This window comes from Megalopta genalis, chromosome 4 (genome assembly GCF_051020955.1).
Source record: "Megalopta genalis isolate 19385.01 chromosome 4, iyMegGena1_principal, whole genome shotgun sequence".
Taxonomy (NCBI): Eukaryota; Metazoa; Arthropoda; class Insecta; order Hymenoptera; family Halictidae; genus Megalopta; species Megalopta genalis.
In genome coordinates this window covers 5520491-5538443 of record NC_135016.1, presented here as the reverse complement: position 1 = coordinate 5538443, position 17953 = coordinate 5520491, and the positions used below count along the sequence as shown (strand labels likewise).

Here is a 17953-nt window from a genome sequence, read left to right as displayed (position 1 = left end):
TAATCCTGATCGATGGCGACCATGGCGCGCCACGGATATGGACTCACTGATTTATCCGCACGTAATCGTCTCACGGTTCCTCGGATTATTCCCTTTTAAACGCAACTCCGAAAGCTACGAGATTTCGAAGTTACGATTCGCTCGTTCAACGATCATGGTCCTGGCTTACTTATCCGCCATGTCGTACTTATTGTACGAAATACAGTCCACCGAGACGAACCTATTTCCGGCATGGTCCCAGTCATGGAGAGCTCACACGTTCCTTTACATTTTATGCAACTGTGTCGTGATCCTTGCAACGTACGCCTTTACGTACGATAGGCTGATCGTGCTGCAAAGCCTGTCGAAGGTTTCGCGCGTTCTGTCGCGACGGGATTTCGACGACATGGCGAAGTTTCTTCACACGAAGGACATCGTTGTCATGCTTTATCATTGTTTCGTCCTTCTATACTTCGTCGCCGACTCTCGCCTATGGACGCCGCGATATTTCATTGTGATGGCGATGCCGTGCGTGACGATTCAGGGGGAAATGTTCTACGCTAATTGCGTGCACATTTTGGGCGGCTGCTTCAAGAAAGTCGACGAAATGTTGCGACGTCTGAACGAACCTCCGCCCGAACGTTCGGAACTGTTGCGGACGTTCCGGTCGTTGTTGAACGAGCAGGACGCTTCGATGCTGACGAGGCTGAAGCGCTGCGAGAAGCTGCACGAGGAGATCAGCGACGTCGTCGAATCGCTTAATAAATCGTACCGCGGGATACTTACTGTCATCATGGTGTTCGAGTTTTACACGATCACGTTCAATCTGTACTACTTTATCGAAGGGTTCGAGAGCATCGACGAACTGGATTTGGAATCGGCGGCGTATCGTCTGCTCCCTTTCAGCTCCATAGTCTACGGGCTGACGAAATTTTCGACGACGATCTGGCTTTGCGAGACCACCACGAATCATGCGAACCAGATTGCTACCACGATCAACATCGTTCACGCCGATTGCACCGACACCGCTGTCAGGCAGGAGGTGATTGATCTTCGGCGTCTGCGCTGCGGATCTTTGCGCGAATTCCTGGTTTCGTGGATCGCTTCGTGGTAAAAGTCTTCTTTCGTTTGCTGGGGAATTGCGTTAGGCGGGCGATAAAATGGAAGCGGTAACGTTTCGTTGTTATTGGGAGGTTCGTGGCTTTTTTTTAACATCGCGCTGACACGAAGCCTAATCGAAGGAACTCGAAGGAACGTCGAATTTGCAACTCTTAGAATTTTGTTCAACCGCGACAAGAATAGTTAGATGAACGATTCTTACGCTGGACGATTCTTTAGACTCTCCCGAATAGAATCGTGTGTATACCTTTTTTATGACTTTGCAAACGTTCAACCGTGTTTAAACATCATTCAAAGGAACGTCGCTCGCGCATCGAGTTCGACGCACACATTTTCTATTTACTTTAAAGATCGTCTCTACGGTCCTGATTCGATCAACAAACGTCTTATTAACAGTGCTATTATTGTTTGCACACACGTCGCGGACGCGCAAATATCCGCAGGCTGTTTGCAACGATGCATCCGCCGAGCATTTGCAGAATGATTAACAATTACGCTATTGCAGTTGAGGTGTTTCGCGCTGCAAGTTGCGCATCGGGACATTCGATTTTCCGCGAAAACGTTCGTGATGAACGCGAAGCTTCTGTCGCAGGTAAGACAGCCCTATCTATGTTGCAAGCGAGTTGCAATCGCTGACGACTTGATCCTTTCGATCTTAAAGAATTGTTCCTTCGTGTAAATCGATTGTCCGAACGCATCGTTAATTTTTTAACGAACGTTTCACCCTGCTGTGTTCAGAATCTAGTCGCTCCATTTAACTTTCGTTTCTTACGCTTAACATTTCATCTTTCAAATCATAGTAGTACCATTTGGTACATTTTGCCACGATTGTTTGAGCCTTGCATCTCGTTTTTATAATCCTTGAGAATGGGCAACTATAAAAATGAGCCGCAAGCCTCGAACGATCGTATCTTCTCCTACCAAATTGTCCATTTTTTCGTACAATCCGAGCGTCAATTAGGGAGAATTTACTGTATTAACATTTTATCTACTATAAAAAAATTCGTTGAACAATTTTGACTTGTCTCGCTGTGACCTGTTCCGATTGAGAAAGATTGATCGACGAACCAAAAAGTCAGCTCTATCGATCATCGATTTCTAGAAGGCTGTGTAGATTCGCTAATCAAGGAAACGGAAATGCGACCACGAGGCGAACGCACCAGGGTTAAATAGTAATCGCATAGTAATCGCAACGACGTAAATTTGCAACGACATTTTTGCAGCTCCTCGGTCAAATTGTAATATACGTCATGATACTTTTCCAATTCATGTTCGACACCAATTGCGACGACAAACGGTTGTCGTGATCGGCGCTGTTTCCTGCGGCTGCGGAACTTCTCACGGGTTCCACTGGGCAAGTTCGATAGGTCCCGCGAACATGATTAATAAACGCAAAAGTGAAAGCTCTTCGTTCGTTGTTCTCTCTAAAACCTGTCCGATAAAGCAACTATCGCCGTTAGGTAATAGCTTTTCTTGAAAACTGCGACGTAACTTTTAGAGGCACCGCGTTATCATATCGACAGCGTCAGAAACCGGCAATACTATACGTCGCGATAAAGGATCACATGACCTCTGGGAACAGCGTTTTTTTAATTTCCCTCCATGCGTCCGCGAATAAATTACCGCCACCCGTGTTGCACACGTCACACGGTCGTTGTGACGCGCCGCGTCACGGATCCGTTCGCGAAATTAGCATGAACCGCGAAACCTCGTTAGCGGCGCGTCGTTCGACGGACATCGAGAGACGTTATCGAGCAATAGCCGGTATTTCCTGTTAGACGTCGATTTAGTGACGTCTTGTCGCTTGGGAAGAATGAGTGACACCGTCGGATATGCCACGCGAGGTCAGAGAGCTAAATCTGGGATGTCGATTCCCGAGCTGCCGCGGACGCGAGAGACGATCAATCATATATATTTTCTTCTAGATGACAATACCAAACGAGTTAGATTATTTAACTCGAGGCATCCTGTTGGTTATTATAAAATAGGATCTTTTTGTTTGCATTCTTCTTGCGCAACATTCCACAGATTATTTATAGATACATAGGGATGCGTGTAAATCGCTAGTTTAATAATATAATATAATATTATATTTAATTAAATATAATATTAAATAATATTATATAAATGATAAGAATAAATAAAAATAAAAAAATAAATAAAATAATAATATTTAATGATATATAAGATTATATTTAATAATATAATCACAACCGTGTGTCAGTTTCTTGCACATTGTTGCAATGGTTGCAAAAATCAGAGAAATTTTTCTGATAACAACGATGCAATTATGAAAGTAATGGAAAACAGTGATAAAAGCAGATATTTCTCGAATTAATTTCTTCACCAGTGTCCATAAAGGATACACAAAATCGGAGCAACTTCTTTAATAATTCAAGAACAGAAAATGCAAGATTCAGCAATTACTTTTGTGTTCTTTTTATATCTTATAGATCTTAAAGTTAAATAAACTTGTTACAAGGAATATTAAATATCATTCTAAGTCGAGGAACTTTTTTCTAGAAGTAATCTTGAATCATATGATCGTACGCTTTTTTTTACAAATGTTTAATAAAACCGAACATAACACATAAACGTGACACGCAACAGGTGCCGGTAAAAGCGCGCGAAGCGGTTCTCCATGCGCTTTTCAAATTGGCCGACAGAGTGCTATCGATTTCTATCGAAGAATCGAGCGCCAATTAGTCGTATTCAATTAGCGCAGTTTCCTCAAATGCGTAGCACATAGTTTCATTAATATTTAATGTTTGGACTCATTGAAATGCGTTTTAAAGTGCTTTCGTGTCGAGCTTTGTCGTGCTTCGTGTCAAGAACGCTGAATCGTCCAAATAACCTCCATTATCCAGACATAAGGTAACGGAACTTTCTCTCACGCGCTCTTTCTCTTGTTTAACCTTCAGTGTAACCTTTCTTTAAATAATGTTGATTGTTGTTTAGCATTTCAATGCGTCTCGTTGGTCAGAATTGAAAAATTAATTGCACGACTCGCAGAATCGAATGCTATTTTATTTTTTGAAAATGGTACTGGCAGTCGGAGTTGGGCATATTCTAAATATTATTCGAATGAAATTTTATTCGCAGAATCTATTCGAGATGTTATTCGAATGAAATTTTGTTCGTAGGATTTATTCGAGATGTTATTCGAATAAAATTTCATTTGTAGAATTTATTCGAAATATTCGAGTAGAATTTTATTCGTAAAATTTATTCGAAGATATTATTTTATTATTTTTATTATTCGAAGAATTTATTCCAAATATTATTCGAATGAAAGTTTATTCGAAACATTATTCGAATAGAATATTTTATTCGAGGAATTTATTCGAAACATTATTCGAATGAAAGTTTATCCGAAACATTAGTCGAACCAAATTTTATTCGACACATTATTCGAATAAAATTCGACTCATAGAATTTATTCGAGATGTTATTCGAATAAAAATGTTATTCGTAGAATTTATTCGAGATGTTATTCGAATAAAAATGTTATTCGTAGAATTTGTTCGAGATGTTATTCGAATAAAATTGTATTCGAAAAATTGATTCGAGGCGTCGTTCGAATAAAATGGTATTCGAAAAATTGATTCGAGGTGTCGTTCGAATAAAATTGTATTCGTGCAATGGCCTCGATCCATTCGCTTTCCGCGGTTTAAATTATTTCCTTGTTGCGCGAAGGTTTAAGATTGTACACGCGCAAACGAACAGCAACGTGTACAGCCGCTTTAGATCGTTAATGTCCTAGACTATGCGAAAGCATGCGCTCTAAATCAGGTCCCGATGGGTCAACGAGGAAATTCAGCATGTTGGCTCAGAGTTCAGGTCGATCCGAGAGACGAATCGAATGTTAATCGACCGCGCATTGCAGCGTAGATTGATTAGCAGCCGCGGGGGGGAAAGGGGGGACGCGATTTTCATTCGGTATGTGGCGCGTGCACACGGGGTGGAGTCGATCCATTCTCCTCAAGGTTAATACCACGAGATAATGCGCGGAGGTGGCTTCCAGGCTAAATACTATCACGCATCGGGAGTATTAATACCGCGTATCAAGCTCAAACAATTCAGTGACGACATTGTTGTTATTCCGCTCTGCGATCCGCTAGGATTGGCCGGCTGGAACGGAGCGGCTAATTGTTCGCATTGTCGTCACAGATGCGGAGAGATATTTCAGGTAATAGAACGACCGCTGTGTGGGCCTAGGGGGCGAGGAGGTCATCGATATTTTTACGTCGAGGAATTAACCTATTCTTTCTTTCTGCGAGCCGTTTCCCGACGAGTTTAGTGGCCGCCGAGAACGTCGAACGGCTAAAACCTTGCTTCGACCATAATCGTTCTTTCACATCTGCGCAACGTCGCTTAGATCGGTGCCAGATAAAAGGATCGAATTTTGAAAAGAACTGCACTCGAGAATTTCCTTGCTATTTAACCCTTTGTGCTCGAATGGCGACTCTGAGGCACCATTAAAAAATTGTTACATCACGCTCCAAGATAATTTTTACGTTATATAAGTTTAGACGTAAAAAAAATTGTTAAAAGTTTAATTGCTGTACGAGTCGCAAGACTATACATTTCATATGCATAAAATGCACTCTGTCGTATAAAATGGAAATACCATAAGTCGGAAAAATTAATTTAGATTTACAGTTAAAATGGCTTCGAGTGCGAAGGGTTAATAGAACAACGTATTCGTGCATTTATTTATTCGTAAAGCCACTTTCTTGGCACTATTCATTGCGTTTCTCGAACGCGTTGCAGCACCGCAATTATTGTCTTCGTCGCAGGAAATCGTGTTCGGAGAATCAGTCGAATACGATTAGAATTCGTCGTTTTCGTTGACTTTTGTTAATTCGAATATCGATAATATTTGACGCTGCAGCCAACCGAGAGACAATTGTCTCACAGTCGACGGTTCGCCGATGGTTTTGGCACATCGCGCGCAATAATTCGGCGCGAGAACGGAGACCAAGAAAAACAAAGAGGCCGTCCGCATTAATCTTTCGTTGATTCCGGCTGAATTTCGACACAGAAGATCCCCTTCGTTTGGTAGACAATGGCGGATGACGAAAGAGGCAAACAATTTCAGCAAAATAATACTTTGCCTGCAGATAATAGGTTCTGCGAAAGAAAAAACAACAAGAAAAGAGAAAAGAGAAAAAAATCCATTCGATTATACGTCTTTGTTGTACGCAGGCTTTCATTATGGCAGGCGCGCGGCCGAAAGACGAGCGGGAAACGATTCTGCACGAATCTTGCAAACTTTAATGAACTATAAATAATATCTTGCACGCAACGAACGAAACACCGCGTTGTTCGGTTTTCTAGATGCTGTTGCCCCACGCTCGCGCCAAAGTTGAAAAACAAGGAGGCTATACTTTATTGTAATCGGTTCCGGACCATTGCGTAATTCCAATCGGGTGTATCGCGAACGAGCAAAAAATTAAGTTCAAATGTACACGTACGTTCGTTCACCATCCATAAAATCCACCAGTGTCTCCACGGTTTCGCGTTTATTGCAACCATAAAATCGGCAATCTGTTCACCTATGCCACGGCCAACGAATTCATCGGCGATCGCTGGACCGTGGATCTACGCGCAAAATAAAAATCTTCTGTATCGATTCAAACGAATATAAACCAAATAGAAAGTAATTCGTTTCATCGGCGAATCTTAATCGACTGAAAATAGCATCTTCGTATTCTTGATTTCATTTAATCTCCTGAGCATTTGAAATTGCGCAAGCTCGATTTTATCGTAAATGCGTAAAATCCGCAGTCCGTCCGATCACGTTTCAACGACGATAACTACGAACCCGTCTACTTTCTGCGACTAATCGAATCGGCATTATCCCTAACAAAGTAATAAACATTTATCAACTGGTAGCACGCATCGTCGTCGGCCGACACCTTCCAATGATCGATCACGAAAAAAAATCGTGCTCCACCTCCAATGCGCCCGGGGCGATCGCAAAAAAAGTCGACGAAAGAAACGCGGGCTGTTCGTCGATCAATCATTTTCACTCGTCATCGTGCTCGATCGCGACAGACAGAGTCTACGTTTCAAACTTCAAACGAAGCTTAATCGATATTCGGACTGCTTCAGATTTCAATGTAAACAAACCTTCGAACGGTTCCCTTTTTCTTCGTTAACCCTTTGCCGTGCGACCACGTCTGAGAGACGTCCCAAAAAATTCCGAAAATGAATTCCACTAGTCTCAGTAACTGGTCCGAAATTTTGCTATCGACCTAGATGGACCAGTTACTGAGACTAGTAGAATTGGTTTTCCTGATTTTTGGGATCTATTCGGAAATCGATCCTACTAGTCTCAGTAACTGGTCCAAAATTTTGCTATCGACCTAGGTGGACCAGTTACTGAGACTAGTAGAATTGGTTTTCCTGATTTTTGGGATCTGTTCGGAAATCCATCCTACTAGTCTCAGTAACTGGTCCAAAATTTTGCTATCGACCTAGGTGGACCAGTTACTGAGACTAGTAGAATTGGTTTTCCTGATTTTTGCGATCTGTTCGGAAATCCATCCTACTAGTCTCAGTAACTGGTCCACCTAAGTCTATAGCAAAATTTTGGACCAGTTACTGAGACTACTGGAATTCATTTTCCGAATTTTTGGGAGTCTGAGGGCATGTGATTACTTCATCTCTACAGAACACTAAAATGAATTTTTTTCACTCAGTAACTGGTCCCCCTAGGTTGATAATAAAATTGGATGGATTTCCGGATAAATTGAGATGGGAGTGTAGATCGACTTTTTGTACGTTGTTTCGTTAATATCTCGCAAACGAAGCGGCAGATTGCATTTGCGCCAAGGAGAGAGTTACTTCAAATGATCTTCGGAATCTCTCATTTCCCGGAATTTCCCATAATTTCGGAGTACCCTCTACATCGTATAAACAGCATACACTGTAATGTCTCCCTAATTGACGCTCAGATTGTCTACAAAAACGGACAATTTAGGTAGAGAAGATACAATTACTCGATCCTTGCGGTTAATTTCTTATAGTTACGAATTGTCGACAGCTATAAAATCGAGCTGCAAGGCTCGAACAATCGCATCTCCTCTTCCCAAATGATCCATTTTAGCGGACAATCTGAGCGTCAGTAAGGGAGACATTACTGTATTTACATTCCGTAAGAAGTTCGCGATTGGCACAGCTTCAAACGTTTCGTGCAACCGCGAAAGGACCCGCCGCGTGACTGATCATTGTTGTTCGCGGCACACACTTTCTTGAACCTTAGATCGTAGGGCAAAGGGTTAAATTCGAATTCGAGACGAATTCACCGACCGCGGGTTTTTCGTTCCACGGCGCTGGACGACGAACGGATTTGGCCGCGTGCGAGAAAGGGTCTCGGTTATGGCAGGCCTGTTATATTAGGACCACACTGTCATCGAAATCACGTTTCTCCATCGACGGGTGCACACGCCTGTTTTGTCTAATTCTGGCAGTAAACAGCCGGCCGATCTGTCGCGTACGCGATCATGCGACTGCGCGAGTCATCGCGCGCGCCGAGGCGCCGTTAGGGTATGACCGACACGCAGTTGTTCAGTGTTGCGCCAACAGCCGCGCGGTGTGAACGCTTCCGAGGAATGGTTTCGCGGCTTCCATATCCTCTCGATAGTATCGCACGGGGTCTCACGCGATCTCGCTGGATCGTCGCGATCGATCACATGGTGCACCGTGCGTTCCCGTTCTAAAATCCCGGAGTGCGAGAAAACGAGCGAGCGCGCGGGCCGCGATCTCTCGGGGGTTGTTTCATCCCTCGAGCTTGACAGAAGATCCGCCGTGAATCTCGGTGTTGTGCTCGCGCTTTGTTGACATCGAACCGTTGACAGTTCTCGAGCAGTTTCATCCCCTGAAACCACGGAATGATCGCGAACTGGTGTAGCTGCGAGCATCGAAGAGCTCGTCGCGAGCGTCACTGAACGGTCGATCGGATCGCTGGCATCGATCTTTTGAACCCCGATGACGTGCTTGGGGTGGCTCCATCCCTTAAAGTTGGGAGAAGATCGCGGAACGGAAATAGTGCGGAACGATTTGCAGGTCTGCGATCGCAGACGAAGTTGTCGCAAGTGTACGATGCGCCGATTACAGAAACATCGTCGAGTTCTGAAAATCGTCGACACCTTCGGCTACTGTCATCCCTTCGAATTGGAGGAGGATCGCGCGGGAAACGAATAGCAGCAGATCTCTCGAGCGATCTATCGATATTTCTAGTTTAATATATATCATCTGCGGATCCTAAAAATCGTTGATTGTCTTCTTCTGTGCTCTACCGTCATCCCCTAAAATTCGGAACGAATCAGTGCCGAATCCGGTGTTTTCCGACCGATGCTTTCGGACCGTTTGCATCCCCAAAATGAAAACAAGCCGATGGTGAATCAACGTGCGCCCCGAGTGCATCTCTGTCGCGCGTCGAATGCGCGGACACTTTTCTGGGAAGTTCATCCCCTGAGAGAAGAAGATCGCCGAATAAGGACAGTGGTGAGTCACGCTTTCTAAACGAACTACCGTGTCGGGAGAATCGGAATCCGCGGTGCCGATTAGATAAATGGCATCGAATCCTGGAAACCAACGGCGCGTACAGTTCCACGGAAGGCCGGCGTGCAGGAACACGACGTTCCATTGATAATCCGACTCGATGTACAATGATCCAACACGCGGTCGGATCCGCAAGTAGGTGTGACTGCGGGCTCGCCACACATTCTTGAGTTGTTTGATGGGCTACCTTGGGCGAGAATAGGCGGAAAGCAGTCGCAACCGGAGACCTCGAGCTTCGTTTCCACGCGATGAAGTGAGTACATATGTACATAAATGCATAGAGCCGCGAGAGCGACCGTTCTTTCTTTAATTGCACCGCGAATGTTGACGTTCGCGCGGTTCCGAGGCTAGACGGGTTCTATTTTCGTTGCAACAATTGTTTGGACCGGACGGGACTCGGCATCCGGCTGACGGGGATTTATCGGCCCGCAGATTAGGCTATTAGATAATCTTGCGTGGCTATCGTTCGGTGCTTTCGGAGCTACAAAGTGAAATAGTGATCTTCGGATTATGTTCGATGGAACGTGGGAGATTTGGTTGGTTGTTTTTCGAAAGCGAGCGGAGAGAGAAGAAATTAATGGAGCTTGTTAAAATTTGCTGTTAAATATCCTTTTATTTATATTATTAATAACAATAATAATAATAATACTCTAAGTATAATAACAATAATTTATTATCGTTGTTATATTAACTTATAATTATATTATATATATATATATATAATATAATATAATATAATAATATATATATATATATATATATATATATATAATAGCAATGCTTTAATAAATAACACTCTTGTGGAGTGTTTTATTTTAACTCGCGTTTCAGCATGTACACCGTATAGACGAGCGAATTGAAACGTTCACTACGAATGTTCAGTGATTGTCGTATCAATTGGAATATGACTGGATAACATTTGTGATAGTGCACGTATCAAACGAATCGCTTGGAAAATATCAAATGTCGTTTACTTCGACTTTCGCGTCTAATAAGTGTTCGACGTTCTTGCGATAATTCTACAACAGAATACGCGAGACAGTTCCAAAATTACGTCTCGAAGCAGGTTAGAGAAATATTTCAGAAAGCGCATTCTTAACGGTGCACTTCAACGATTCAGATTGCACACCGACCAGTCTCCTGTGCGGTTTTCAAACCGCACAGGAACTGTTTCAAGTTCATAGATAGCGAAGACAGTCGTAATTAGACTGCGGATATTTATGCAAAATACAAATTGCCTTTACCTGTTGCAAAGAGTAGGAGTAAGCCAGGAGTTGCATTTTTTCCTTGATAATTTCAGTAGGTCGAATGTGATCGACGTTGTTAAATGTTTTTAATCGTTCTACCGTTTAACGTTACAAATTCTCGTCTCTTCTTTTTTTCTCATAAATGCATCAAACCCGCGGTCTGCACATGGTAATGTACGTAGCAGTTGCATTACTTTAAAATATCGATGTCATTATTTTCTACGTTTGAATACCATTTAACGAAATGGTATTTCCACAGTATTTACTCGCGCAAATATTTCAATGTTCACTATTTCACATCGAACTATTTCAAATTTAAAAAACAAAATGTCATTTGGAACATGTAATTGAATGCAGGCAAGCTAAAAATCGCACGGGCAGGGTCCAATTGTTGAAATTGCCGAATTCCATGAGCGCGTCGCGTAAATTCGTAAACATTTCGCGTGTTTTATCGTGCTTGGAGACCGCAATATAGACCGCAAAACAAGAGTGTTTATCGAGTCCGCAAATGATCGATAAGACCCCCGACACCTCGGTGAACAAAGACGTTCCAAGTGCAAGACAGTTCGTCGGGAACTCGACGAACATCGTCGACAAACATTTTCGTCTGATAAACGCCGTCGTCGCGTGGCGCTGCAGCTTGCTATATACGGATTTATTTAGTTCGCTCAGCGAGATTAGTCCCTTATCGGCGCTACACGATTCGGCGTATCTCTTGCTCCGAAAATCGATTTGTTGGTTATTATCGGATAAAAAGTACACAAATTGCTTCGAATGCATTTTTTTCCCGAAGAGATTGCGGGTGCTTGTAGGTTATCGTTGTCCTTATTTCCGAGCCTTATCGAACGTCTCTCGGAGCTTAGATAAGTTCGACCCGCCTCCAGGACTGGGGAAAATTTGAAATAATTTGTTACGAAATAGTAAACATCGAATTGTTTGCATGAGTTAATGCTATTTGGAAATAATGAAATAGCACTTAATGAAATACTACGCTAATGTCTCTCTAATTGACGCCCAGATTGCGCACAAAAATGGACAATTTGGGAAGAGGAGATACGGTTGTTCGAGCCTTGCGGTTTATTGTTATCGTTATAAATTGTCCACGATTATAAAAACTAGCCGCAAGGCTCGAATAATCGTATCTCTTCTTCCCAAATTATTCGTTTTAATCTGAGGACAATCTGTGGACAATCTGAGCGTCAGTAAGGGAGACATTACTATATTTGGAAAAATTAAATGTTTCAATCACGAGGGAATACTATATTTATTACTCACACTCGGATTCAAATATAGAGAATAATTAACCGAAAATAAGACACAGAAATTTTGATACCGAACGTATTTCACAACTGTCTGTTCGCTATCTCCCATTCGAGTAAAAAATACTCCTTGCAAATATTCGCAGGTGTATTCGACGAAATATTATTTTTCTATATTTTAATGAGGTATTTATTTCACAATACTTATTTCCGTATGCGACTGCACACGTGAGAAAATAAAAATATTCACGTCCTATTTACCATTTCATATTTACCATTTTTCGGCAGCCCCGCTCGCCTCGTATCTCACTTTTTGGTGTTTCTTTTAATAGATTCGTTGTTTAGGAAAGTCTGCACCGGGCATTTGGCACAACTTTCTTCCGTTTATTATTGTTTCGTCCAAACACGCCGAGATCTGTTGATAATTATATGGCAGTCTGAGTGCTCGGTGGATAACGTTCGCGATGTATCCGTAGCGATGTTAGGCGATATTATGCTAACATTCTCGTGCCACCGCGCAGAAACATTTGCTCGGTTGGTGTGTTCACCATCGACAGGGCTCGATGGGGGAGGGGTAGACAGGCTATTGTTGAACCTGCCATTTCTACTCGGCTGCACGTGCCATTACTATTCCGCTACACGTGCCGGCAATTATGTAAATGTTTAAACAACTACCCGCATCATTTCCAGTACAAATTCCGAAAGCTCTGCTCGAACTTCCTTTTGTATAATTAATCGTCCGTGATCCAGAAACTCACGCGTGCATCCGACTTTGTTTCTGCCATTGTTCCATTGCATTTTATTTTCCGACGAGGGTTCGTTCGGTTACTCCATGTCATCATTTTATACGCTCCTTCAGAGCAAAATCCGATGGATCGTTTATACGGAATCAGATCGACAGATCCTTTCGCAATTTTCATTCGGGATCTATCGCGATCCGAGAAGATCGTCGTACCGGTTCGATTAAAAATCGAGCTTCTTGCGAAGCATTGGTTAAAAATTGCCCGAAAAAAAGACTGGACATTCTAAAATATAAGGAAAATATAAACATGAGTATTAAGTTGAGAAACAGCGGAGTTAAACATTTGCTAAAAAGAATTCTGCGTCCAGTACACTGACGCTAATATCAACTAATTCGAATAATTCGTTACCAAGCTCCAAGCAATTTTCGATCTACGTTGAAACAAATTCCTCGCGATTCGTTATCGAGCATGTCGGTGGCTCGAAAAACAATCGAGGAGTCGCGGGAATGCGATAAACAAGCTCTTCGATCAAAAACCAACGACGGAGAAACGTTCCCCGAAAAGAAAATAACACCCAAAACTCAGCCTCGGCCTATGCGAATAATGAACGTGTGCGACTGCAAAGTTTCACAGCATTGCGAGTATTCGAAAAATAACAAGGGAATTGCGGATTCCGCCGCGGCGGTGAAAAAAAAAAGGGAAACGCAGCGGGACGGTTCTATGGTTACACTTTCACGTCCGACCCGTAAAAATAAGCGGTGTTTCACGGCTTCCTGTCGCGTAGCACGCCGGGCCCCGTGGCCGGAATAAAATTCGACCCGTGAGAAAACAGTTTTTCTCGGTGTGTCAGCGGCCGCGGCCTTGCGTTCACCTGGCCTCCCTTTCCTCTCCCCATGTTTCCCGCTTCTTTCCCGTCGTAAATCGTTTCTGTCTGTCTGCTCCAATCGGCCGGCCTTGCCTGCAACGATAGTCATTGTCACGGCGCGCGGCTAGATCCGAGCAAATTGCAGTTGTGCAGTCAATGATTTGCGAAAAAACTTGTTTGCCCGCGAACTCTTCCAGCGAAGTATGCGTGTCTCGCGAGCCGTTTCCGCGGGAAAGTCTTGGCTGCCCGCCGTTGACATCGCGCGTTCTCCTTCGCTAAACGCGATTATTTTCGGTTCGACGATTCCTCGTTCTTGCACTTTTTATGGCGCTGTCTCTCCGACGCGACTCTCGAAATTTAATCGAATTAAAAACCATCGGTCGGAAACGAGCGACACGATTTCTTTCCACATAGAAAAATCATTGGTGCCTGAACAGTCGTTCAGAATCTAGTTCAAGGACAAATAGCGTCGCGGAAACGCTTTACTCTCGACAAATCGTAACACCATATCAGCGAATAAAGCGCAAGAAAAGATATTATAAAATACTGTTCTCCGTGTACACGATGGACGTTCAAAAATATACGGTAAATATACGTTCTATTAAATGAAACGTATATATTATGGTGGAGCATGTAACACATTGTTTATATTGCGATATATTGTACTATTTAGTGCACACGACAAATCAGAAGGCAGAAAAGATAGGAAATAGAAAATAAAAGAGTAAAAGAAAAATAGAACATAGAAAAGTGAAAGAAAAATAGAAAATAAAAAAGTTGTATTACAATATAATCAATATCTTCGTTGTCGCAGTACAGTGATCTCCCCCTGATTTGTCTCCCTAATTGACGCCCAGATTGCGCACAAAAATGGACAATTTGGGAATAGAAGACACGATTGTTCGAGCCTTGCAGCTCGTTTTTATAGTCGTCGACAATCTATAACTATAAAAATGAACTGCAAGGATCGAATAATCGTGTCTTATCTTCCTAAATGAAGTCAATTAGAGAGACATTACTGTACTAATATCTGTCCCACGTTAAGAACATTCGCTGCGCCGAAGAACACGCGAGAATCGTATATTTCGCAGAAGAATGTTTTCAAATCTGCTAAACGCGACGTTTTCATGAAATCCGGTGATTAGCAATTTCAGGGTCTCGAAAGGCAGAGAAATAAATTATGTATCGCCTGGCTCCGATCAGGAAAACATTTCAATATCTCCGCTCGCGGTGTTGATTCTGCAGCCGCTTGACGCACTCGATCGAAGTTTTATCAATTTTATGCAAGATTCTTCCGAGGATATTATGTAAGATTGTTGTTGCGAGATTGTGGATCTTACTCATTCGCGGCGGAAATAAGTGGATCGGGATTATTATTATTACCTTTCGGCGCATGCAATTAATGCGGACAAGCTCACGTTTGCGCGACACTTCGTGTCGTTTTCTCGGCGCAGCCGGGAAAAAGTGATTCACGGTTTCTCTTTGTGCATGATAAGACGATGCGCGAACAAGTGACCGGGATTAACAGTAAAAGCACCGCGAAACGGCTTGAATATTTTCGCCGGAAACGACGAATCGGCCGGTCAACGAACGATCCTTTCCGCTTTGTTGTGACACGGTGTCGAGATTATTAAGAATTCGAAGTGTAATAAATTCTGGCTGTGCACAAAAATGGACGATCTTGGAAGAGGAGACACGATTTTATAGTTGTTGACAATATATCTATAAAAACGAGAATAATCCTGTCTCCCAAATTGTCCATTTTTGTGTACAATCCGAGCGTCAATTAGGACGAAATTACCGCAAGCATCCGGAACTGGAACGTCTCGTCGAAATGTCAACGTTTCGTTACGTCGCTTTCCGATTTATCGGTCATATTAGAGACTTATGAATAGCCTGCGGATTTGATGCATTACACATTCTCGGCGAGGAATTTAAGGACGCCGTTGCATTATTTGCGACCTATTAATAGCTCGGCCCGCGAGTACGCGCGGTTTTAATTTCGACTTGAATTTCCCCGCACAATAATAGACCAACAGTCGCGTCCCATACGCCATGTTGTGCAATTGTTTACTTATTTGTTTCCTGCGATCACCGAGGCGATTAATTTTCTGCGGTGTCACTTTTTCGAGTGTCCAGTTATCAAGAGCGAGCATCTCCGGCACGTTTCGCTGCACGATTAGACCGTAAATGTCCATTCTTGTTCGCTCGACGTCGTAGTTGTCGAAAAGTTAATCGCGCCATTACGAATCTAATCGCGTACAGTCGAAAAGAAATTAGAGGCACAGGAATTGGTCACCGGAAAGTAGCCCGGTTTCGCTGACCTTAATAAATAATTCACTTCTCGATCAAAAGAAGACGCGGCAAATAAAATTCAGTTTTAGTAACAATCGACGCGGTAAATTAAAAAGAAAACGTAACGGTCACGATTATCGAGAGCCCGTTCGCGAGATTAGACGCAACTTATCCCGCGGTTTTCTCGACTTTCCTGCGCGGATATTGCTCGTTTAATCGCGGCGACGGCGGCGCACAAAATCTGAAATAGGTCATTCGACTCGTCTGGCAGTTCTAGCGTTAATCAACGTCCCCGCGGAGAATTACGCTCGCCGTGTCGCGGCTCCGCGCGTGATAAAATAACGCTTCTCGTCGGTCAAGGCCTCGACGACTCTATAAACCAGCGCCGGCATTCACGGTGCCACAAATTGTTTCCCTCGGTTTGCTGGTCCGGTAATCCCCTGGACGTTGGCTGACACGACCTAGCACCGTCACGAAGATAAAATCGGATCTGGGTTGCGAGACGCGGGTGAGTCAGTTCTCTGGGCGGTTGGAATGCCGGTTCCCGCCTCCAGATTCCTCCGTTCCACCGTTGGCAAATCGGTCGCCTAATCCACCATCGGAGTTCCATTCGTCGAATGCATCGCGGCTACGTCACGCTCCTCGCGGATTTTCCGACGGGAGCTGTTTGCAACGCGCATTTGCATGAATCCCGTCGCAAAGCGACGGCTGTTATCTCGCGATACGGTTCACGATCAAAGATCTCTTTCATTCGTTACACGGGTCGGTCCGCGTCCCGATCGTTACGCTCCGCCGCTTATCCGTAGCGGTCTAGGACGGATCTTGCTCCGGGGAGCTCGGGAGCTGCGAGGCCACGCCCACCACTCGACGGTGAACGCCGTGGACACGCCTTTTTCGAGTTTCGCGCTTGAAGCAGCAGTTTGGATGACCATCGGTGACCCGAGTCGACGGAGAATGCACAGAATCCAGGAATTGATCGGCCGGATACTTCAGGAAGCACGAATCTGTGAACAAATCTGCGAATCGATCATGGTCTTCGGACACCTTTCGAAGTGCTATAACTTCTTTCAAGTTCGACCAAATGACTTGAATCTTTTGGTGACGTCAAAATGCTTGTAATTTTTACACCATTTAAAATCTTAGCTAGCAAATTTTCCAATGACAAAATATATAAACAATATAAACAACGTTTCAAAAATTAATTTAACCGTTGTAGAGTTAGTCCAGTCTTGAAAGAAATTATACCGTATCAGAATGAGTTCCAAGATTCTTTACGCCCACCGTATATTTTCCTCTGACGTCAATTTCTCCTGAATGGTTGCTCCACGATCGAGGATTGCTTCGATCTATAGAATCCAGAAGCGCTTTTTCCCCGCGCGTCAGATGAACGACGGACGGATCCGCCGCGTTCAATGACTCACCCGACGATGATGGTCGATGCGAATGACGGAGCTGGTTTTCGACGAAATCGCGGAGACGCTGCAGCAGCTCTCGCAGCTCCGGAAATGACTCGGATTCGCTCCGTTGCAGGCGCCAACGAGGACGTCGTCGTGTGCATCGTCGAACTTAATTCGGACGCGCAGTTTCTCGCGATCGTAAACTATGGAAATTCACGATCGACTAAATGGGCCGAGAGTCGTACGGCGGCGAACGATCAGCGGACTTTCGACACGGTGACATTATGGGGATAGTTACGAGCGCGCTTGAAAGTAGAACTCCGAAGGGGGCTCGGACAATTTATGGGTCACACGTGCTGGATTTTCCTTGGTGCATGCGATCGAGCACGAAATTATGGCAGAGAACAGTCGTAGAAAGTGCCGAAAAGCTCGATGCCTTCTCAGAGACAAATTTGAATAATTTAAACCCATTGGCGGG

The 17953-nt window shown here is 43.7% G+C and overlaps 2 protein-coding genes across 2 annotated transcripts in view; both read left to right on the top strand.

Moving 5' to 3' along the window:
- Positions 1–154: 154 nt before the first annotated feature.
- On the top strand, positions 155–2405 carry LOC117222529 (uncharacterized). Its single transcript, XM_033474272.2, has 3 exons — positions 155–1021; positions 1604–1690; positions 2322–2405. The coding sequence occupies exons 1-3, from the start codon at positions 155–157 to the stop codon at positions 2403–2405; spliced, it is 1038 nt and encodes a 345-aa protein (XP_033330163.2).
- A 6262-nt stretch (positions 2406–8667) lies between these two features.
- LOC117222594 (uncharacterized) overlaps positions 8668–17953 on the top strand; it is a 54982-nt gene continuing 45696 nt past the window's right edge. The window contains exon 1 of the mRNA XM_033474366.2: positions 8668–9922. The gene's annotated coding sequence lies outside the window, so the exon portion shown is untranslated. The remainder of the gene's footprint in view (positions 9923–17953) is intronic.